Consider the following 25,640-nt stretch of genomic DNA (forward strand, 5'->3'; position numbering starts at 1 on the left):
TTTAGTTTATTCGTTCTATTTGTATATTTATTTTGGATTTAAAAAAACTCGACAGCCATAACTTATGGAAAATTAAATCGAAAGATTAGCTTTCAAATGTGGCAACATGCTCAAGCAAACACCGACACAAACACCGACCAAACAAATACATGCTTTGGTTTTTTTCCCTCCGAATTTTGTAATGCTAGTGTAAGTATTGTTTCTTAATGTTAAATGTTCTTGAGTGATCAAGATTTTTGTCTTTTACAAATTTAGAAATTATTTTCAATCATGTTTAACTTTCCTTTTCATATTTCCTGAATAAATGTAACTATGCAATCTGTTGATGACATATTGCATGAAAAGTTAAATCGTGAGATATTAGTTAGATCAAAACAAAAATTATTAATATAATTTATATTAAAAACGGAAAGAAATGAATGTGATTTATGCTAGTAGGTTTTGAAGTTTATATTATTTATAAAAATTGATTTCTTTATTAATCTTAGTACTTGGTAAAATTCCTCATTCTGATCTTTTTACATATTTAAAATTCTTGAAATTTTATTTCATTACTTAAAAAAGAACTCAAATTAACTTTTTCTTATAGGTTTATTATACAACTTCCTCCTTTTCGCATGAAAAATCTGCTGCCAATTTAATGGCTCTCACCTATAAACAAAATTGTTATATTTTATGTTGATACATTAAAATAAATTTGATTAAAACATATGTTTTAAAGAGATTTTGAACTTTGTGAAATATGGTACCTTTCTTTTCTACCTTTCTACCTTTTTTTTTGTGTTTGACATATTCTTATTTTGGCAAATATTTTATCATTTTTTTTTTTTAATTTAAAGTTATGATATAAAAAAAGATGCCCTAGTATTTGCTCTAATTAACTGAAATTTATTTAATTGATCATAATTAACATATATTTCTAGATTCTTTTTTTTATTTATTTATACTTGTGCTAAATAGGTTTAACTTCTTATAATAGAGGATAACGTGATATAGCTATCACCTCTAATGTAGTTATGATTATTATTAATTGATTTGCCTGTGCATCATGCATACATTTAAGTAGCATATTTTATAGCATGCTTGTGAAAGTGATTTTATTGTCAATTTTATCATTATAAAGATATTGGATAATTTCATTCTTGACAGAATAGAAAGAAATACTGATGAGATTGTTTTAATTCATATGAAGGAGTCCATGTTATAAAACATTTCTGTTCATACATATTCAAGAGTATGATAAACAAATTTTCTACCTATTTTAATTCAAATTGTACCTAATATTAGAAAACTTTTGAAACTTCAAAGCTAAAAATTGTGGTTAGATTATAAAAGTTTATGAATTATCACCACAGTAAAGCTACAGCGTAAGTGTTTGGTTATATTCTATGGACAAACTATATATAGGTTAGAATAAAATCAATTCTGGGGACATGATTAAATTTTGCTGAAATAATTACAAGTTTTACATTCAGTTTTTTTAGACAACATATTTTGCTGACTGGGCTTAGCTTATATTTTTCTCTTTTCTTTTGAAATATAAAAGAAAATTTCCGAAAGCAGTTTTATCCAAATTAGTTCAACTATTGTCACCCATTCTAATGCAGATTTGCTATGGAATTTTAAAACATGAATGAGTTGTTATTTGATAAATAATTCAAAATAAACAATTCTGATATTTATTTATATTGTTAATTTATGATGATTTCATGCTTTGAATGTTTTATTGTATAATATACATTTACTTATTCCAGTTATAATTTTAAATATTAAATTAGCAGCAATGTAAAATGATGCTAAATTCTTCCTATTGTTATTTTAGATTCGTATGAGTGCCAACAGAAATTAAGGCTAAAAAAAAAAAAAAGAATCGCAGAAATATCCGAATAAATAAACTAAACCATGGAGTTTGTTAATTTGGGACAAATAAATGTATCAAATAATGTTGATACAGAATTATTTGTTAAGGAGGAGCCTGAAAGTGAATTTCTCAGTAAATTTGGTATTGGTAAGTTTAAAATGCTTATTGCAATTTTATTAGGCTTGCAATTATAATTCCCTGCTTTTTTAGTAAAGTACTCTTTTTTTTTTTTTTGGTTATCAGAATAAGAGAAAGAATTTAATCAAAATGTATCCCATCTGAAGATACCATATTTACCTATCTGTCAGGCAGCAAACAAATTCCACAATATAAGAAATCCAGTTGTTATATAGTAGTCCAGCCATCTAGTTAATTATTATTTCCTTATAAGAATAAAACTGTTCTCCAAAAGGATATTCATGGAATGAAACTAATTATAATCTAAAGTAACAATATTTGTTATAATCAACAATGCTTTTTGAGTTAACAGGTTGTGCTGTAAGTGGATGCATTGTCATTTTGGGAAATTTTGTTGTGTCTTTTGCCATATTCTCGATATATTTGCTCCTATGCTTCATTCCATATAATTAACTATCGTTAATAATGGTCAGTATTCATTCCATTATATAGTTGTAAAAATTCATTGTAGACTACTGCCTTTTAGTCTTATCAGATACAAATTGTAACCTTCCTTCCATGAATTATCTGTTTTGCTATTATAGACCTTATTTCCTTGCCTGGATGCATTCAAAAGTTTAGGACTTTTGCAAATATTTGAAAATGATATAAAAAAAACTTTAAAACCATAAAAATTTGATGAAAGAACAGGCTCTTGTTTTTGGCTTTAATAATATTATATTATATTCAACATTATTTGCCCTTTTTTCAATTCACATGAGATTCAGTTTTCTTACTTTCATACCTGCTCACCATGAAATGAGCGTTTGCATTATATTCAATGCAGCAGTCAGTTTTAGTTGTATTTCATTAAGATCTTCATTGATCTTAAATTTTTTTTGTTGGTTTTCTGTGCTCTTTGTCATGCTTATTAAAATTAGTATTTTAAATTATTAACCAACCACTCTTTGTATATTGTAATCAATAGAGCTATTTGGTCATAAGGTGCATTTCTGGTACTTTTTCTTTGCATTAAAATAATGAAATAACTCTTCTAGAAATGTTATTTGATTAGTACAAAACTTCATGTTTTTCATGAGGTAAAATATTTTTTTTTCATTATATCTATTAAAAGTGAAGATGAAATATTAACTGTTAAAAGTTGTTTAATCTTTTAAGTACTGGTGTTCCCAAATTCAATTGCATGCAAATAGTATTCCTAATGATATTTATTTAAAATGGACAGTGCTGTATAAATAATAATGCCAAACAAAAGTTACATTTTTCTTTGATTTTAATTTACAGAATTTATTTTTATTTTTGTGAAATGTTAAATAAAAAAATTGTTATTTTGCTTGATGTTCATAGGTCTCAGAATCTTTCAATAATGTTTGTCAGTTAAAAGGAAGCTTTAGCAGTACTGAAATAGGAGCTAAAGTTTACATATAATACACCCCTATTGTTATGAGTATTTATAGTTTAAGAAATCCTTAATGAATATTGCTGTCTTAAAAGAAGTAACATTCTGGTTATATTTGTTTTTAAACTCACACTTCCAATTTATTTATTTATACAATCATTAAGCTTGGGGATTATTGAAACATAATTTAAAAATCATAATTGATCTTAAAAATTTTTTATGTAAATGTCTTTATTGAATCAGTATAAGAAGTTAATTAATTGATGAACTAAAATAATTTAGAAAATAAATATAGCATTATGACTTCTCTTGTATTTATTGAATTATTTTATTCTTATTTCTTCACTTATATCTATGTTTTGCAATATGTGTAGTTTGTAATTTAAATAAAAGTATTAAAAAATGATAATCTTATCTCAGGTGCCACTTTTGTCCCTTAATTATTAACTGTTTTTCAAGTTGAATTAAATTTTTAAAAAATTATTCCCATCCAAAAATGAATTGATCATTTGAGCCCAGATAATTCCAGTGGAAATGATAATTTATTAATTGTTGCCAGGTAATAAAAACCCATGCATATTATTGCTGTTCTTTTGATAAAAACTAATCAGTAATTGCATTATTCATTAATCTCTCTGTCATTGCTAGTATTGTAACGTTTACTAATCATTAATCTACAAGATTGTCATTCTTTTTAAAAGGGTTCTTAATTTCTCTATCAGTCTTCATCACATCATTTACCTCTAATTTTTTTCCCCTTTAATAATGAGTCTATTACAATGACTAGTTACCAATAATTTAAAGAAGTTGCAAACCTTCATTCACACTCTGAGATCATTCTAGAAAGTTCATGATTGTGTTTTCAATTCTAGTCTGTTCCAGAAAAGTCCTTGCAACATTTTTTCAAAATAGTGCTGATCAGCATAGAATCTGAATGTCTACATTTCAGTTATCCCTTGAATGCATGCAATGAAATTTACATGAATGCAAATTTTTTATTGGTATTGAATAAAATGTTTAATTTCTTTTCTTAAATTTCAGCTTCTGTACATTCTATTATGGCTGCTGATAGCAGTTTCCAAGGAATTAAAAGTAATTTGACCAATTATTCTTTATTTTGATTATATTTTTTAAATATTAAATATGGTTGGGTAACTTTTAATTTTTATAAAATCACATTGTGTGATGATTAAGTATAAAGAATATACATTTTTGTATGCTGTTAAATGCTTATTTATATTTTTTAAAAGTACTAATAGAGAAATAATTATAAGTAATGCATCATATTTTTTATTTAAATAATCCTTAAGTCGCAATTATATATACTGTAGCTGTATTATGGCTTTTGGTTAAAGTATTATTTGTAATAAAACAATATTAATATGTCTTTCATGGCACTGATGTGGAATCATGTATAAAGATGTATAATTAAAATTTTAGTAAACAACTTTTAATATATCTAATACTATTAATGCAAGTTCACTTAAAAGTTATAATTTTCATGTTTTTAGATTGTTTATTACTAGAGGGTTACAACCCTTGCTTGGAATCTCATTGTGATACTTTTGGGATTACTATGTAATCTCATCACTTTGCTATAGAGTACTGTATTTCTGATAGTAGTGAGAAGTTATTAATACATTCATTTTTTTAAGTAAATTCAAATAGTTTCAAGTTTTATGAAATGCTAACATTATTATTTTTTGATCAATTCTCAAAAACTAAATCAGCAATTTCTAAAATTAAAAAAAAAAAAAAAAATAGCATAGAGAGATATGTATCAATGTTAGAAAGCAAAAGCATATAATTCTCAGACATTTAAAAATTAAAATTAGATTTATTTCCTTTTTTCCTGTATGCATTTCATCAAAATTGGTTAACTTCCTGTTAATAACATTGATGTAATTGCCAATATGACATATTAATAAGAATTATGTAATATTAATAAGATTAATTTGGTCGAGTCAGTCAACTGTATTTTATCACAAGAAAGTTACATTATTTCAATGATACTTTATTATTTTCATTTATACTTGATAAATAATGATAAAGCATTCTAAGTAATTTACTCTATTTTAAAATTGTAAAATTAATTGACGATGCTCTAGTAGTTAAGAAACTTTGCACCATGCACAAAAATGCTTTGCTCATCTATTTTATTCATTATAATTCAATCTTATTGTGAATTATTCTTTAACACTTATATTTGTTTTAACTTCCCATTTTTGTCTTTTAATCAAAGTCACTTGACAAAAACTGTGTAGTATTATCCAGCTAAAAACTAAAAAACATTAATCTTAGATTTAGGGCCAAAGCAAACATGTAAACAATCTGCATGTGTGAACTGTTGCCAAATGATGGTTAACAAATTCAGCTTTATTTTCATTTCATATAAATCTTTTATGTATATAGATTGCAGAGTGTTGAAAACTATAATTAAATTTTGAAATTAAAAATTTATCATAAAAATAAGAAATATCTTACCTTTTTTCCTCACCTTGAGTATAAATTATATATTTCTCATATTTTGAATTTAAGAATATATTTATATATTCTGAATTTAAGAATTTTGTAAAGAATGTAGGGCAGCAGAAAAGAATCATTCTGCATTGAGATATTGTATGTACTATAGAATAGTTTTCAGGATTTAGGTAATTTATCAAAGGATTATGAAAAGAGTCATAATAAGAAAATGATATATAAAAGATAGGAGTGATAATACAAGGCTAATTTAAAATGTGCTTAAAAGTTTTTATTATTATTGCTTACTTCTAAAATTAAATGTAAACTGTAATCTACTTAATATTCAAAAATTTTTATTAAAATCATGTTTAAAATTTAAACCGAAGTAAAAGAATAAGCATAATCTTTATATCTTCATCATCATCAAGAATTGATAGAACAAACCAGGATTAAGTATTAGTTGAAACCACAAAAACAAAATGAGCTTCATGTGTAACAATGGAAATATTATAAAATTTGTTTAAAAGCATCTAATTGTAGGCAAAAAATTTTATGGCAACTGAATGGGCATTAGTGAAAGATAAGTTTATGAATTTTAAAGCAATTTAAAAATCATTTAAGTGCTGTAATATTTTCAAAATTTTGAAAAATTTTATTTAATTTTTAATGAGTAAAATTTTTTAAAAAATGTCCTAGATGCATGTTTTTACTTTGAGCACCAATGCCTACATTCTCTTTTATTTTTAGTTGAGATTTTGATCCCTAGTCTAGAATTTTTTTGTCGCATCAAAAAATGTTTTCATTTGTAACACTCTAACGACTAACTTGTTTTTTTATTTGTAACAGTTAACATTGTAATGAATAGTCTTAATAAATTTTTATTTTATTAAAAGAAAGGTTTAAAGTCGTGATGTCAGCAGTTGTGATTATTTAAGGGTTAGTGATCATTTGATGGTTGCATAGTATTAAAAATATTTTTCATTGTTTTGGACAAAAAAATATTAGTGTTTGATGAATGAGATTCTTTTATTGACAATTTTAAAGTAAAATCATTGGAATGCTTTTGAAATTAAATTTCCATTCAAAGATGGATTAGATTACTTCATAAGTACCATGATGTATTCTGATTCAAATCATGATTTTGTTTGGTTTTAAATACATGTTTTACCATTAGCATTTTTGCCGTTATCCATTGAAAAAATGAATTGATGCTATTATTAGTATCATTATTGTCTAGGTCTGTAAGCTCATCAATGAGTTCAAATCTTAGTATTTTAAGATCATGATAGAAAAAAAAAATGAGGGAAAATTTCCAGATATCCCGAAAGACACAGCACTTCTAAAACTAATGAGCACTTCTAAACCTTTAACTAATCTCTCATGGAATTTTTTTTAATTTTAGATCAAACCTCTTGTTTGTAATTGTTTTAGCCTTTCTAAGGGTTACTGAATTAATAAATCATTATTACTGTAGTGGTTATCTCTCTGCAACTCTATTTTTTTTAAAAAATTTCAGATTGAGTATATATATATATATATATATATATATATATATATATATATATATATATATATATATATATATATATATTGTAATGATATATTCCAAAGTTATAGCTTAAAAATATAAAATTATTCGACCCCCTCCCCCATTTCACCCCCTTTAAGGGCTTTTTTTAAAGAGTGATTAATTCTTTGAAGTGCTGAAGAATATGTTCCAAATTTTGTTTGAACTCTCTCAAAGGTATGGATTTATAGAATGTTCAAACAAATAAACATTCACATTTATTTATATAGATTGTACTTAATTCAATGACTTTCTAATTTTTATATTTTGTGTTTTTGTTTACATCAAATTTCTGTCTTTTTTTTCAGTCCCTTCACAAAGGAAAGATCTAATGAATATGTTACGTAATAAAATAATAAAATGCCCAATAGATAACCTCAAGATTTTTCTTCGCTTCTTTATTTTATGTATTTTAGAATAAAGATTTTTCCCTCCTTATTCTGATATGTTTCGGTTGATATCATCAAATTGTAATGTTTTCCTGATTTTAGTTTTATTTATTATTTGCTTTATCTTTTTTGTGTGATAGGTGAAGTGGAAAGTGAAGAAGAGATAACAGACAGGCCACGCAAAAGGCGAAGAAAAGCTCTAAAAGCCAAGGAGCATGTTGTTAAAAAGATACTCAGAAATGGTAAAATAGGATTTTTAATCACTTTTTAACTTAGTTTAGATTCTCTCCATTAACCTTTTCTTTTTAAAAGGTAAAGATGTTGTAGTAGTAAATTTTTACTTTTGTAATAATAAGTAGATATGAGCTTTCTTAGCTTTTGATGCTAGCAGTATTACCAAACTCAGGAAAAAGGAACTGCAAAAGTCCCTTTACTTTTTGACTTTCCCTCTTTTATATATATATATATATATATATATATATATATATATATATAATTTGATCCTAATTAATTTCCAATGTTTTATCTTCACTCAGCCCATATTCATTCTAAAATATTATCTTATTTCCTGATCTAATTCCATCTTTTTTATTTAATAAATGCCACAGAAGCTCTTCAAAAATGCTTTACTCAGCGGTTCCCTCACCCTGAGTGAAGGGATAAAAATTTATCGATCTAATACATTCTTTTAAAAGATCCCTATAATTCCCTTACCTAAATCAACACGTGTAAAGAAATCCCTATCAAAATCTCGCAATATATAATCATGGAGATAAATATTTCATTAGCTTTTCCTCTTTTCACTCTTGTGTCATTCTGTGTGATGTGCCTCGTCACTTCTGCTTGTAAATAAATCTTGCCTCCCAAGATGAAATTAAGCGAAATTTAAAATTTGAAAGTGTCTCTTCTACTTTTGAAATCAGTAAATATATTTCTAGTCATAGATAATAATTATTAAATATGTTAACATTTCAACACTAATACTAATAACTTGCAATAATAATAATAAAAATATTTCACTTTTCATTTATCAGAACTGATTAAAGTTATTAAGCCTTGAATTTTGTCATATTAATCCAATCAGTGGCCATCCTGAGTAAGTGCCAGGCGCTAATGGCCTGGTGAAAGGCGCGGCCTCGGACCTGGACATTTCAGATTCGAGACCCGACTAGTCTCGAACGTTAAGTGGTGCAATCTGGTGCACATTAAATCGATGGGTCCTCGACCAAACGTCCTTCCACTGTTGTGGTGCTGAAGTTTGGAGAGTGGGGTGCCTGCTTAAGAGTCGTCCTCATCATCTGATTGTGGTTCAAAATTATGAGATCTGTTCCAAAGTAGCCCTAGTGTTGCTTAAAAAACGGGACATTAACATAACTAAATTAAACTAAAATGAGTAAGGATGACCTATTCTTTGGTTGACCTGCTTTGAGTGACTCTTGTGATGGTCTAAAATAGTGATATTCAAAACTGCATGATTTGGCTGATTTTGGTAACAGAAAAATGAATTTTTTAAAAAAAATTTATATTGTTAAAATGCTAAAGATATTTACTAAATATGACTAATAAGATTGAAGATTGTATAAAAATTTATCTTTGGTAAATTTTTTTATAGAAAATGGAAATATTATAACTGAATATAAAAATTTATTGGCTCAAATAAAATAAAATATAATAAAGCCATTTAAATAATATTTGCAATTTGAAGTATATATCTATTTTTAACAGTTTAGGAATTAAGTATTAATTTATAATAGAATATGCACTTTGTATATTTTTATATATATTACTCTTTAAAAACTTGTCTTTATTTATCACATTAAAATTAAGTTTTTTAGTCTGTAATTATCATTTTAAGGCAAGCACATGTGAAATGTTCATAAATTGTTCCTTCTTCATAATTTCTTTGATCTGAAATTTAAATAATATGTGTGAAATTTATGCAGTTGTATATATTCATACAATATTTTAATGGTTATTTATGTGTATTATGCTTGAAATGAATCTTTTTTTTCTTTTTTTTTCTCATTTTTAAGGAAACACTGACTGCACCCAATTGCCATGTATTGTCAATATTAAGTCATCTGTTGTTTATGAAAATTCTAGTCAGAACCATAATAGGACATTTGATAGTCAAGTTGAAATGCCCAGCACCTCAATGCAGTTTCCTAATTATGAAAAAACATGTATGATTTCTAGTTATTTTATTTTTTTATCAAATATTTTCATTTCTTGCATTTTTATTTGTTTATAAATTTTACATTCTAATGCTTTATAAATAATCTTCATGTTCTTAACTGGCCTAATGATATTGAATAACAAACTAATACATTGTGCCCCACATATTGTTACGGAAAGCTTACAGTCGTGGTACTGTGTAAGAGGCCCAGCAAAGGTCAATATCAACTATCAATGATTTATTTTATGAAAAATCTGGGGCATGGGTAACAAAAATGCAGTTGAGAATTACATAAAGAATAGTATTTGTAAAAACTCACAAGCAGACGAAAAAAAAAAAAAAAAACTGCTGGTTAGGAAACAACAATAGTGCTCAGAATGCATGACTAAAGTACACTCTGCAGTCAAAATTCCAAGGTGAGAAATGGTTAAATTGCTCTATCCCCAAACATTTATGTACACTTTTTTGATAGGTATGGAATTTCCCAAAAGAATCACCAGTTGTAGTGTCTAATAAAGATAGAGCTGGAATTCTTCCTTTCCCAGAATCTTCTTTTCACCAAGCTTGGGGCTTATTAAACTACATCCATTAAAAATGGCTCTCTCTTTCTCTTCATCATGACATTAACTTGGCAGGGAAGCAATTTTATAGATTTATAATAATATTCACATTATAAATACTTTGGTAACAAAAATTGATAGAAGAAACCAGTCATATTTTTGTTTTGAAAGACATAAAAGCATAATTCTTAAGATTGCCAACAGGTGGCACTATATGCTGTAGTCACAGGTAGAAAAGTGTTGTCAAAAGCTCAGACCAATCAGTCTTAAAATATTTCCTCTGTTGAAGCATTATTAGCATATTAAAAGATTGACCAGCTACTTGGTGATTTATGCAAAATGGGGGTTATGTCATGTATTAGAAGTTATGGCCTTTTTTGAGAAATACTTTAAGAATAGAGCCAATACATCAAACTATTCCACATTTATTAGAATTAGCTTGGGTTAGTCTACATAATCTCCAGATCTAACACCTTGTGATTATTTTTTATCACATCGAAGGATATTGTTTTCTGGAACAATCCTGCAATACTAGATGAATTTGGTAAAACAAGTGAATCCATTTCCATAGATACACTATAAAGAATGACTGCAATTTTTATAATGAGCCATCATGCTGTGAAAGTTGCTCATTTTTAAGTGACTGTGATGTGATTGCTACAGTTGCTTGGAAAGTACACTTTATAGCTTTCTTTTTACCCTCCATACTGCAATTATAAGGTGCAGTGCCACCTGATGGCAATATTATATTTAGAAATTTTTATATCAGATTTTTATAGTTTTCAAAATAATCATAGTAGTATCTTTTCCCAGCTTATTTCCATTTTCAACTTATTTAACTTTAAAATGACTAAGGCCATTCTGGGACACCCTGTAAAAATAGCCACTACTATAAGTTATTTAATTATTATTATTTTTTTTTTTATGTTTTCTTCGCTTAAATTTATTTTATCTGAAAGGTAGATGAATCTCATAAATTTTTTAGACTACAAAATTACTGCATAAAACTTTACAAATATCTAAATATAATTTTAATCCATTGTTCTTTTTAATGCATATTTATTTGTCAATTATTTAATGAAGTTATAGGAAACATAATGCCCATTTTTTTGCAGCGGAATCAGATGATAATGTGACATGTACTGAGAATGTAGAGCAAAATAGTTCAAATAATAATTGTAAGTTTATTTTTTAATTTTCTCTTAAATAATGGTTAAAGAAATACAAATTGTTTTATTCATTACCTTGCATTTTTTTTAGAGAAGTTCTATAATAGTATGATTCTGAATTACCTAATAAAAATGCGGAAAGTGATTTTTAATTTTCTTCGTGACTTCAGTGGCCTGATAAGGCTTCCAGCTTCAGGACTGAAGAATTCTAAGTTTATGATCCAATTCCACTAAAGAACTGCTGTTTAAGTGAATCTGGTGCACATTAAAGCTGTCAGGGTACAATTTCCTCTTGTTGGTGTGGTGTAGAAGTTTAAAAAATGGAGACGTGCTCAGGTTCTTGTCATCTTACCATGATGCAGACTTTATATCAGAATTATAAAATCTGTCTCAAAATATCCTCAATATTGCTTTAAAATAGGAAACTGATGTAACCAACCTAAACTAAATCAACAATCTTTATTTTTTTAGTTAATAAAACTGAATACATTGAACTGTATGCTATGGCAATCACTTCAAGATATTTTCAAATTTCTTGTATTTCATGTATGTGAATTTATTTAGTGTTTTTTAGTGAATTTATTTTAGTAGTTTTATTATTATCATTCATTCCTAGGTTTACGGCATTTAAAATTACATTGATAAAATAAACAATAGTTAAAATTTTTATTGTTGTAAATACATTCAAGATTATATGTTCATCTGAAAATTGGCTTTGTGTTTTAAATATAATTAAAATAAACTATTTGTTCATATTAGTTTTTTATAATTTTATGTTTCACTTTATTGATATGGCAGTACGCAAGGAATTTGACACAGCACAGAATTATTCAGTCTGTCTTTTATTTTATGTTATCTTTTTATCACATTCTAGACAATTCTATTGCTCTTGTTTTATTGTTAGTTTTATCTGTAATATGTAGATGTATTGCTAAGATGGATCGACTAAAAGAATTATCCTACATGATGTCTGAAAAGACTACAGTTTTTTCTTATGATTTGAAAAATATAGAAAGTATGAATTTTTATTTTGAAGAGACTCTCAGAAATTTTATAAAATTGCAGTCTAAAGTGCTTGAAGTTGTTCTACATTTTTTATAAATTATTTGTTAACAAAAATTTGTGTATTACTTAGAAACTTAATAGGCAACTTCACAATCTAAATACTAAATGTTTCTATCTTTTATAAATATTCATAAATTAATAAAAATTAATTAAATTAATAATTATTATATCCTGTCTTATAAAATACATTAATTGCAGTTATATGCATAAGACTGATTCCTTATAATTTTGTAGACATGTTTATAGGCTGGTATACAATCTATAAATTATAATGTGTATACCGAAAAAATTGTCAAAATGCTCTACCAATTGAACCATTGAATCTAGAGCTTTAGCAGATATTTACTTCTTAGGGAGTAGGTGCTTCTAAAGAAAGGGTTTTTGAAAATTTTAATAATTTTTCCTCAATAAGTTGAGAACATATTTTTACACTATACCATTTTAACACCACTGTAACATTTTAAAAGTAAGGTTTTAGGTGATATCAAATTTTGATTTTAATAAATTTTGAAAAAAGTTTTTTGTGGCCTTTTCTCTTACTGGAATTATAATCATGCATGGTACAACAATAATATATACATTTTGTGTGTGCTACCTAATCACTACTGTATAATTAAGAATAAATTTTTAAAATGAAATATAGATTAATCGAACCTTAAATAATGTTATCATGCTTCAGATTATTAATGTAAATCTCCTTAATTTTTTTTTTTTATCTCTAAACAAAATGATACCTTGCTGTGGCCACAATCTATTTGCAAATATAATACAATTTAAAACACTTATCATCGAAAAAGAAAATTAAGTATAGCCACATAATTATTTTCATTAAAATTATGGGCTCTAAGGATCTAATTTTCAACACTAATTGTAAACATTATATAAATAACTTAACAAAAGCAAATAATACAAAAAAAAAAAAATTGGATCAAATGTTAAGCAAATTGTTCAGGAAATTTTTACAACTGACAACTATGTGATACAATCATATACACCATTGCAAAAATTTGAGAATAAATAATAATATAAACATTAGGAAAATGTAGTATGCTTTCATTGCAGCTATTTATATTATTTTTATGTAATATATATATATTTAATAGAATATCTATTCATAAAAATGTTGGTAATATTGTTCAAAAATAAGTTTTGAAAATCTTCTGTTTGAAAGTTTAATTTGAAATTGTTTTAATGATAGATTTGTAATTTAGAAATTAAATCAAGAAAGGAGGTTCCATTGCACTTCTAAATATGTAAATCAACTCATGGAATTTGAAATTATAAAGGCATAATTTTAATTTTCAGAATTTTGATTATTATATGAAATTGCTGTTGTAAATGCTAATTATTTTTTTTATATATATTTAGTGTTAATTTTTGCATTTTTATATTGTAGTTGCTTTAGATGTATACGAAATTTTAATCCATATTCAAAACACTCTTGAAGAGTTGAAGGCAGAAGTTTCAGAAAACAGTCAAAAAATTGATCAACTGCAAAAATTGTTACCTCAACAAATGTCATGGAAGAATGTAAAGAATGAGTTCAATTTCCCAATTGCAACTGATGAACAACTTCTAGAATTAGAAAAACGATTAGAAAATAATGGAATTGCAAATAAATTGGTATGTGTCATCATTCTCTTTTTCATGTGTATGTCAACTTATTTTTCATTTCTTATAGAAAATATTCTGGTATCAAGTATTGATGCATGCAAATTAAATGCTTCAGTTTCAAAAAAAAATTACTTTAAAAAAACCATTGTTTATTAAAAATGCTGTAAACCTTTAATTTTCTTTATAAAAATATTTGATATTGCAGGATTTGTTCTGATAAAATGTTTTAATTAGATGTTTTGTTAAATTTATTGTTATTTGAGAATAAATATAAAGGCATTATTAAAAGAAAAATAATTAATTTTCTCAGCTATTTCAGTAATGATAACTATTATATTTTGTTAGTTCTCCTCATTATTAGCTTAGTCATTTTTCTTTAAAAATGAATAATGCTGTTAAATTTATCTATAGAAAAATAGATCAGTTTTAATATGGGTCTTATCAATTTTAATATGGATTCTATTCATTTTAACATTATAAAGACATGTATGATGTAATAGAAAATAATGGTGAATCAAAATTAAAAGTTCCTAAATAAATCATTAAATAATTAAAAACATTAAATAATTTAATTAATAAGAGAGAAGTTTGATTGAAAATCTAATTGTGTAATTTCTTCTATTTTTATTGTATTTATTATTATTGTATTTTTATTGTACATGATTATTAAATTTCATAGGTAATTTTAATCAAATTATATGTAAAAAATAAAATTTTGCTCCTTTTGTCAATTCCTGACAATAATTATATGAATTTGTTTTTATTTATGTATTTAATTTTAAAAACTGTTCCTTTTTAGACTTTTTGAAAGTTAGAATTTGTTTTCTTGTTCTCATTTTGATTTCTTTCAAGAGCAAAAAAAAAAAAAAAAAATTGTTTTTAGAAAAAAAATGCAAAATGCTTTTTTATTTTTATTAAAAAGACAGATTAGTGTAAAATGTACCATTTCTTCTTAAACTATATAGATATTTGAAATTTTGTTTTAAGTATTCGTGAAGTTTAATGCATCAGCTATTTTGATATACATAGGATTATTTTCAAAACTTTTAATTTCCATAATGATACAACATGATTTTCCCCATGCTGTCAACATTAATTGAACAATGACTATAGAGAATTTAAACAAAATATTAAACACATGCTGGATAAACTCAAATGGATTTCTTGAAAATTTTAATCATTTAAAATATGTCATATATTGTTATTTTGTTTAATCTGACTGTGTATCAAATTGTTCTTTTAATCAATGTTTTTGCTAATATAACCTTGTTTTTCAGTTTGTACAGTTAACCTGCAGGACATATAATTCATGGAGAGAAATGGTTCTTCTTTGTTTGAAAACTATGTTGTCGAGAAAAGTTGCTGTGTTGTACAATTTAAATGGACGCAAGGGGACAAAAAAGAAGTTCCGTGACCTAAACTTGTGTAACATTTTAGTTGGTAATGTATTAATCTATTATATTTTTATTTTTCTTAATAACTGCAACTCATTGTCATCTAAGTCATTTATTAATGTAAATTGATATGGTTTTGAAAACAAATCTAAGTATGTAATTTAATCTTAATATGCTAAAAGTATGTATCCTTTTTTAATAGCTCAAATGACAATCATTTTAAATTAATCAGCTTTACCTTAAGAGAATGTCCTCAACTCTTAAAATTTTATGCCATATAAAATCAAAAATATATGTACCATCATAAAACATTTTCCAATTAAAATTAGGGTGTTTATTATTAAAAAATAAAGCATTTAAAATTTTTAATATTCAATTAGATTTATAATGGAAAATTTTACATCGTAAAAAATACATATATTGTAGTATTTATAATACATAACAGTAAATATTGTAATTAATTTTGATCAGGATTAAAGCAGTGATTTAACTCATTTCTTGTAACCAATTTTGAAATACCTTGTTATTATTCTTCATTGATTTCAATCGTAAATCAGGTTCTAGTTGCAGTTATGTCTTATTTTTATTTATTATACAACCAGAGATTAATCTAATATATTATCAGTCATATGTGTATTATAGTTTGAGAAATCTTGCTCTTAAACTTCATTACAAAATTGTGTCTTTCCCACGACGTGATTTACAACTCCAAAACATAAATATTATTTTGAATCTTGTTACTCTTTACTTGATCATTATAAGAAGTATTAAAAATACTTTGATATCAGTTTTAATCCATTAAGTATTGTCATAGATAAATATAATTAATTTTGAAGCTGTGAGAGAAAAAAAGTTCAGAATTTTATGAAAACTACATATAGTTTACACTACAAAACTACATAATCTAAATAGTCGGTCATTCTCTTCATACAAAATCTGTCATTCAGTAAACAACTCACCTTGTAATTAATTAAATGATAAGCAAATTTTCAATATTATGTCCAAAAAAAAAAAAGTCAGATATATGGAGGGGGAAAAAAAATGTATCAGCATAGCTTATTTTGCAACTATGAAGTTGAAAACAACGACTTCCATTTCAAGGATCATATACCAATAACAAAGGAATAATAATGTTTTTAATTAACTAATGTTACATTTAACTGCAATTAAAAGGTGAACTTTTAGCTTAGGTCCATGCCTTTATTGAACATAATCAATAGACTAACATGACATTTTGGTAATTTACAACTGCCATTTTGTTAATACACAAATCCTTAAATAATAATGCTGTATATCCCTAAAGGTTTAAACTATAGTAATAATACTTACTTAAATTTATAAAACGTAATCACCCCTCAGGGGCTCACCTTCTTTAGGTGAGTACGGGTGTCCCAATCCCGAGGTACCCAGGGATCTTTATTCTTTCTTCTCTCCCTTCTCCCTTTTCTCTTCTCTCCCTTTCTCTCTTTTAATCCCCCCTTCCCCTTCTGTTTTCTTCATTCTTCCATCCCTCGACGGTAAGCGAGGGAGCTCTCCATGAGAAGCTGTCGCCGCTCTGTTTGCTTCTTGCTTCTCATAGACAGCCAAAAACCCCACGTGTTTGTCGTGCGTGGCGACCCTTTAGACGGGTGGTACATTTCGGTCGCTGATGTATCAATCGGCCGGTATCCCAGATATTTGACTGGGCTGCTCAAGGGGATCAAGCGAAGGGGTCACTTCTTGGGCTTGTGTTAAGGGTGGTCACTGTCCCCGGGGGTGACTCTCAGCGTATAGGTTCCGGTCAGCATTATGGCAAGTGTCGAGGTTGGAAAATTTCCAGAGCCGGCAACTACTTTCCCTTGTTGGGCTCCGTGGTGGGCGATGCCTCCGGACCCGAATCACTATCAATGTTCTATGGGGTCTTTTTCTAACGTCGTCGAAGCCAAATCTACTACTCGTTAGATGGTCATTCATACACCTAGCACTTTTAATTCCATTTCTCCTTTTCTCATTAATAAACTTATTTTATCTGCTATTGGTGAGGTACAAAATATAAAAAAGTTACGCTCTGGTGATCTACTATTGGAGGTGTCCGAAAAACAAGCATAGCAGATCAGTAAAATGACTACACTGGGTTCCTTTCCAATACAAGTATCGTACCATAAAACAATGAATATGTCACGTGGTGTACTTTCCGAACCCGATTTTATAGGGGTTTTTGGAGCAGAATTTTTGGAAGAGCTACGAGATCAAAATGTGTGTGCCGCTCGTCGCATTAATATTCGAAGAGGTGACAGACTTGTTCCCACGCAACATGTTGTTCTTACATTTCAAACGCCGGTTTTGCCTAAAACCATCAAAGGCGGTTATATTAATTGCAAAATTCGACCTTACATCCCCAATCCTCTACGATGTTTTAAATGTCAGAGGTATGGACATTCACAAATAGGTTGTCGAAGCAATGAGCATATTTGTGGTAAATGTGCAGAATCAGGCCATGAAATGAATGCTTGCACATCTGACTTTCTGAAATGTGTCAACTGTTCTGGCTCCCATGCTGCATTTTCCAAATCCTGCCCTAAATGGATCTTGGAAAAAGAAATAATTTCCATTAAGATAAAAAATAACATAACTTTCCCGGAAGCCCGAAAAATTGTGAATGATAGAACTCCAAAAGTTGGCGTTTCCTATTCATCTGCTCTTAAATCAATTCAGAACACATCTTGCTCCCAAACTGATGCAAGCATTACCCACTGTCACTGCATAATAATTAATCCAGTGCCACCTGATTACCAACCATCTACCTCCGCTCAAGCACAAAAAAGTTTTACAATCTCAGAAAATTTGTCTCCAAAAAAATCAGCGGCACGACTTCCTGGTGTTTCAAAAAAAAGAAACAGCCAAAAACAGGAAGAAACTGAAATCGCTTGCAACAAAACCTCATGTTGCCGAAGATTTTTTTTAAATTAACACTTCATCATCTGAATTTTCAGATATGGGGCTCGATTCTTCAGCTTCACACAAGAAAATTCCTGCAGAGGGTATAAAGAAGAAAAAACCTCCAGATAAAAATTGAATTTATGGCCACTCTGTTTTCCTGGAATTGCCACGGTTTGCGTAATAAACTTTCTCATATTAAGGATCTGATTAATGAAACTCATCCCGTATGCATTGCTCTCCAGGAAACCTTCCTTAAGCCATCAGACCTTGCAAAAATTCGACGTTACAGTCTCATTCGAAAGGACGTTATTTCTTTTCGAGCATCTGGGGGTGTTGCCCTCCTGGTCTCCCATGACATTCCGTCGTCTGTTATTTCTCTTCACACAAATCTACAGGCAGTTGCAGTCCGAATAATGGCTCCTTCTCTGATTACAGTATGCAGCATTTACTTGCCATCAAATGTGTCCATAGATCAAAAAGACATTAATTCCTTATTAAATGAGCTCCCACCTCCATTGATTCTTGTTGGAGATTTCAATGGCCATAGCCCTCTCTGGGGTAATTTTCGTGGGAAACAAATTGAAGAATTAATTGATTCTCATTCTCTTTGCCTCTTAAATAATGGAGAACCCACATATTTTCATAAGCAAAATAGAACATTTCAGTCACTAGACCTTGCTATTTGTACACCATCTTTAGCACCGAAGTTTAATTTTAGAGTAGGAAATGATCTATTGGAAAGTGACCATTTCCCTATTTTTTTAGAACCACTTTATTCAAATAGCTCTCTAATGCAACGTCCACCTCGTTATTTGTTCTCAAAAGCTAATTGGGCGCTTTTTTCTGTTATGGCAAATATTACAAAAACGATGGTAACGGCTGAGAATATAAATGATGCAGTTAGTTTAGTTACTGACACATTGATAGCAGCAGCTGATTTTGCTATTCCTAAATCTGGGGACTGCTTTCCAAAATATCGGAAACCATGGTGGAACCAAGAATGCACTAAAGCTAGGCAAAGTGAAACAAGAGCATGGAATAAATTCAGAAGACAACCAACAACAAGAAACCTCATACTATATAGTGAAGCAAAAAGTAAGGCGCGACTAGTTAGAAGGCGAAGTCAGAAAAGTTGTTGGGTGAATTTCGTATCTAATATCAAGTCCTCTGTCTCGGCAAAAGAAATGTGGATCAGAGTAAAGAAAGCTTGTGGGATATACCCCGAAGTCTCTCTTTCCTGTCTAAAGATTAACAACAGAGAAATTACCAGCTTGCAAGAAATGGCGAATGCTCTTGCAGAAGCTTTTGCGTCCGTATGCGACTCTAGTAGTTATACAGAGCCCTTTCTTTCAATTAAAAGTCGATCGGAACGAAATCCTCTACGCTTTCATACAACCAAACTTCTGCCATATAATTCTGATTTTACTCTTTCCGAGCTACAGCATGCTTTATCAAATGCAAAAGAAAATGCTCCTGGTCCGGATGGAGTGACGTATGGTATGCTTAAACACCTCTCTCATGATGCTTTGGTCAATATCTTGTATATGTTTAACAGAATTTGGAGGGAACATGTTTTCCCCGTTCATTGGAATAATGCTATTGTGATACCTATATTAAAACCTAATAAAGACCCTCAAAATCCCATTAATTACAGGCCTATTGCGTTAACTTGCTGCCTGTGCAAACTTCTTGAAAAAATGGTCAATGCTCGCTTGATCCATGTATTAGAGACAAATGAATTTATATCCCCTTTCCAAAGTGGTTTCCGAAAGCGACGTTCCACTGTTGATAATCTTATAGCTTTGAAGACAGACATAAGAAATGCCTTTGTACGAAGAAATCACTTGGTGTCTGTCTTTTTTGACATAGAAAAAGCTTATGATAGAGCTTGGAGATTTGGAATTTTAAAGGATTTGTTTGATTTTAACTTTCGTGGAAATTTACCTATTTTTATCAAAAAAATTTTAGCACACAGACTATTTAGAGTCCGATTGGGGAATACTCTGTCGAAAACCTATTGCCAAGAAGAAGGAGTGCCGCAGGGCAGCGTCTTGAGCGTGACTCTATTTATTATAAAAATCAACCAGATTCTATCCACCATTCCAAACACTGTACATAAAAACATCTATGTTGATGACGTGCAGATCTCCTGTTCTGCTAGGGATATGCGCTTTATAGAACGGCAATTGCAATTAACAACATGGCAACCTGGTCTGAAAGCAATGGTTTCACATTTTCTGCTCAGAAGACTAGATGCATGCATTTTTGTAGAAGGCCACTACATCCAGATCCTGAATTGACGCTGAACGGTAATCCTCTGACTGAATGCGACCAGCATACATTCCTTGGTGTTATATTCGACAAACGCTTGACTTTCCTCCCCCATATCATGGATTTACGGAACAGATGTCTGCGATCGTTGAATATCCTTCGAGTTCTGTCAAATACTACTTGGGGTGTTGATCGCACTAGTTTGTTGAAAGTATATCGAAGCGTTATTCGCTCCAAATTGGATTACGGCTGTTTTGTATATGGGTCGGCTCGAAATTCTTACTTATCTCGTCTTAATTACGTACATCATCAGGCTCTGCGTGTCTGCTGCGGTGCATTTAGAACATCCCCGATTAGCAGTCTATATGTTGAAACTTATGAACCCTCGTTGTCATTTAGACGAAACATGTTGTCCGCCTGTTACTATTTCCGTGTTTTATCAAACCGATCTCATCCTTTAAGGAGAATCTTTTTAAATTGCAGTCAATCTCCACTATTCAACGTCCGCAGATCCTGTATACCTCCTTTGGGAACACGTATTTTTAGGATATTACCAGAAGCTTACCATAATGTTGAAATTCATGACGAAAGTCCTTTTTGTATACCACCTTGGTGTCAATATGATATTGTTTTGCTTCATCCATTTCAAAAATTTTTAAAGTCCAATATCCCTGATTTCATTTTTAGAGCACTTTTTTCTGCTCATAGACATATGTTATAGTGACTACATTCCTGTATACACGGATGGTTCCAAAGCCGAGTCTCACGTTGGTTATGCTTTTGCTTGTGAGAATGTAGTTATAAGTCACAAATTACATGAATTTACTTCAGTTTTCACTTCGGAAATCACAGCCATATATAGTGCTATACAATATATTGCTAAGAATAAGTTTAGAAAGGTGATCATTTATTCAGATTCTTGGAGTGCCCTTCAAGCCCTCATTGGAAAATCGCACAATCATGCATATATTTCTGATATCCGGAATTTGCTTAAGGACCTAAGTCAAAATAGTTTTGAAATTCTATTCTGTTGGATTCCTTCCCACGTGGGTATCCAAGGGAATGAAACAGTGGATATTGCAGCAAAATCAGCAACCGAATCCCACGAACAATTAATTCCTTATGCTGATGTACTTTCTTCCGTTCGGAAATGGTTTTTGCAAAATTGGCAGAATTAATGGAACCTTGAGATAGAAAACAAACTACACATAGTGAAACCTTTTATTGAACTTTAGTGTTCCTCCTTAAATCGCAGACACGATTACACATAGGGCATTCTCGAATAACGCATAAATATATACTTTTAAAGCAGCCACCATCAATTTGTAATCGTTGTGGTGATAGTTTAACTATCCGACATATATTGATCGAATGTCAGTCACTGGACTCATTGCGTCTTAAGTATTTTAATACAGTTGTCCCTTGTCTTCCGCTTTTAATAGGACATAAGCCTCATTTTAATATTTTTCTGTATTTAAGAGACAGGTTTTATCAAAGAAATTTGAAATGGTTTTTTTTTTTTTTTTTTTTTTCCTTGTCGTTGTTCTTAATTTGTAGTTGTATTTTTAAAAAAACAAATTATAAACATTTTAAACAAAGTTTTAAGACATAGCACCAAAATTTTCATCTAGTTGCGGCGCAGTTTATTCAGAGAATGGATCTTGCGCTAGTATAATATTCACTCACTCACTAAAACGTAATCAAAATGTTTTCCATTCTGGTATCTGATAATATTTTAATATACTGTTCAAGTTCATTTTTATTATTGTTAAATATTTATTATGGATTTTTCATCAACTTAACTTGTATCTCCAGAATCAGTATTTTAGTGAATTAATGCTAAAAAGGCAGTATTTTTAACACCTAATGCAAAATTTTAACAATAGCATTGGTTATAAAATAAAGCATATTAATTTAAAGCTATTGGTGTTAAAATAAGATATTTAATTTCTAAATAAAATTTTGAAGCAAAAGTATCTTTTGCATTATTATTCAGTAATCAATCACAACTCTCAATTTTCTTTTTTTAAATAAATTGATAATGTACAATCATTAAAAAAAAAAAAAAAAAAAGGAGATAATAAATTTTATTTATTTTCTCCTTTTCAAAAAATTAGTGTCGGTGGAATTAGCTTAAAGGGATAGGTTTGTCTGTCAAATGAATAGATAATTGCTTACTAACTCAAACTTTTCCTAATTATGGAAATTGAGATTTTCTAATAATTCAATCTGTAATGTATGTGTATCAAATTTTGTTCAGAAAATTTGCAGTAGTTCTTGAGATAAGCTTAAATTTGTTTGCAAAAAGAACTTTGCCCCCCCCCCTCCAAAAAAAAAGAGCCAATCCATTAGGGACTTTAATTTATCCTTAACATGTGTATGTTTTTTAAAACTTATTTCATCATTCGGCTTTTTTAGTTGATTCTGCCATAATAAATTAACAGCTATCTTAATATTTATGGTGAATGAAATATACCATTTAATCAATTTTATTTTTTAAAAAATGCTAATTGGTGAGAAGCCGTTATTATAAAGTAATTTTAAGGTGATGAAACTGTCAAGTGTTTATTAAAAAGAGGAAATTTTATTAAGTTTTATGAGATTATGGTATAAAAATATTACACTTAAAAAAAAGAAAGTTCAACAATATTTTAATTATTTCAATACTCTTAGCAAATGTTAGATAATTTCCTACTAGCCCTAACCAATTACTTACATTATAATAAACTTTTGAATTATGAAGATATTATAAAATAAAAGTTATTAGCAGAATGCAATTCCATTTACCTGATTGAGGAGTAACGTTTATAGTGATGAAACAATAATTAAAACAGACAAATATTTTTTACTTGTCCATATGCAAATTACATAGGATAAAGAGTTGTTGGCTTAAAATAAATTGACGACTAGATTTCAATAAATTTTCATATTTCGGACCATTAAAACACACACACATTTGAAATTACATCTATCTGTTTGAGAGCACACTAATTGGAATATGGAACGAGTTAGAAGAATGAAATTTTTTATGCACTTTTTACATCAAAATTATATATTTCAATGAAGTTTTTGATGATATTATCGAAAAACAGTCTGTCTATTTTACTACTTAAATCTGTATGAACATATTAAATATATTTTTTACAAAACAAACTCGATAGACGAATATTTGTGCAGGCTTTATCATCAAACCTGCATATAGGTGCTAAATTTTGAAAGTAGTATCTCTCATTCTGTCCATTCCTAGATATTGAAATATAATTATTCATAAATGCAACTATTAGAAATGTGAAATTCCTTTTGTAGTTATAACACTTAAACTGTTCTTTATTGAATTTTAAATTTGGTCTCTCGAAGAAATAAGACTTAAAAGATATACTAAATTAATATGCTCTTAACAAAGAAGCATATTTTGATTGCATATGAAAATATTATATTTAGAATCGTGAGATGGCCCAAAATTCTTCATGGACTATTATACATTTAAGTTCCTTCTTTAATTTGTTAGTTGATATGCTATCTATAAACTGCTTGATGACAGGAGGAAAAACGGTATTTCATAGAGTGATGGAATTCCTTCTTTTTTCATAATGGCTGATGTAATCAAGGTGAGCAAATACAACAAATCGACCCTAGCAAACTATTATATAATGGTTTTTCAAACAAGCTCAAAATTGTGTTTGTACACAATTTGAGTATTTAGCCATTGAATACTTTATAAGAGAATCATTAAGAAAAGATTTTACAACTCTGAGAAGATAATGGTATATGATAAAGATATTATGAAAATAACCTCTATTTAGTAATAATTAAAAAAAAATGAGGGAGTGTGCTCAACATTAAGCATCATTGAAGTTATCATTTTATTATAGTTCAAAACGACAATGTTTCTAATAAAATAGCCTTATATAGCTTTAAAATTTTAGTATATTAATTTTTTTTTTCCTTCCATATTTAGCAAATACAACTTATAGAATTCTATATGTATATATATATTTCTTTTTATTCAGAATGTGTCCAACATAAGTATAAAGAAGCTACAGTACCAGATATACTTAAAAGAATCAGCTTTATATTAGCAGGAGCAAGAGATTGGGAAGGATCAAGACACAAAAATAAATGATTTTTTTTAAAATCCATTAAAAGACATTCTTTGCATGTTTTGTAAGTTTTCTTCATCTGTGTATATTTGAATCATTTTAATTAAAGACCTTTTTTTATAAAAGAAAAGAACTTTTTGTGTTATTTTTTTGCAATATACTGGGCGATTGAAAAGAATTTTTGCAAACTTTAAATATATTTCACAGAGATACTGAAATTGTAATCAGAAAATAGTCATAATATATTTAGTGTTGAGGATAGGTTAGACAATGAAACAAATTTTGTATAGGAACATATTAGCAAGAACATCACTTGTGAACTTGTGAGAGAGCACCGTTTGACTTGAAGAAACTAGAATATTCTTATTAGAATATCACATCTTTTAAAAATTTTAGTATATATTGAAAGCATGAGATGTTTTTATTCTAAAACTACATAAAAATGTTTTTCTGAATGGTATTTAATTATTTATTAGAAATATTGTTCACTAATGATAGTGAATATATTTCAATATTTTAAAAATATTGCATACAAAATATTTTGAAAATATGAAA

The 25,640-nt window shown here is 28.4% G+C and overlaps 1 protein-coding gene across 3 annotated transcripts; it reads left to right on the forward strand.

The window, feature by feature from the left end:
• The first annotated feature begins 115 nt into the window (after positions 1-115).
• LOC129981890 (uncharacterized) lies at positions 116-25,212 on the forward strand. 3 transcript variants are annotated; one of them, XM_056092934.1, is made up of 9 exons: positions 116-189; positions 1,823-2,008; positions 4,440-4,490; positions 7,958-8,059; positions 9,851-10,000; positions 11,669-11,731; positions 14,184-14,410; positions 15,679-15,841; positions 24,996-25,212. In XM_056092934.1, the coding sequence occupies exons 2-9, from the start codon at positions 1,903-1,905 to the stop codon at positions 25,106-25,108; spliced, it is 975 nt and encodes a 324-aa protein (XP_055948909.1). In that variant the 5' UTR covers positions 116-189; positions 1,823-1,902; the 3' UTR covers positions 25,109-25,212. The 3 variants fall into 3 exon arrangements, with proteins under 3 accessions (XP_055948909.1, XP_055948910.1, XP_055948911.1); XM_056092935.1 differs by lacking the exon at positions 11,669-11,731; XM_056092936.1 differs by lacking the exon at positions 1,823-2,008.
• The last annotated feature ends 428 nt before the right edge of the window (positions 25,213-25,640 follow it).

The sequence above is a fragment of the Argiope bruennichi genome, chromosome 8, assembly GCF_947563725.1.
Source record: "Argiope bruennichi chromosome 8, qqArgBrue1.1, whole genome shotgun sequence".
NCBI lineage: Eukaryota > Metazoa > Arthropoda > Arachnida > Araneae > Araneidae > Argiope > Argiope bruennichi.

Bases quoted from the DNA above. Each gene is read 5' to 3' on its own strand.
- LOC129981890 (XM_056092934.1), top strand. From the start codon at position 1,903: ATGGAGTTTGTTAATTTGGGACAAATAAATGTATCAAATAATGTTGAT. The intron at 8,060-9,850 runs GTAAAATAGGAT...CTCATTTTTAAG, and splicing joins TAAAAAGATACTCAGAAATG to GAAACACTGACTGCACCCAA. The intron at 10,001-11,668 runs GTATGATTTCTA...ATTTTTTTGCAG, and splicing joins TCCTAATTATGAAAAAACAT to CGGAATCAGATGATAATGTG.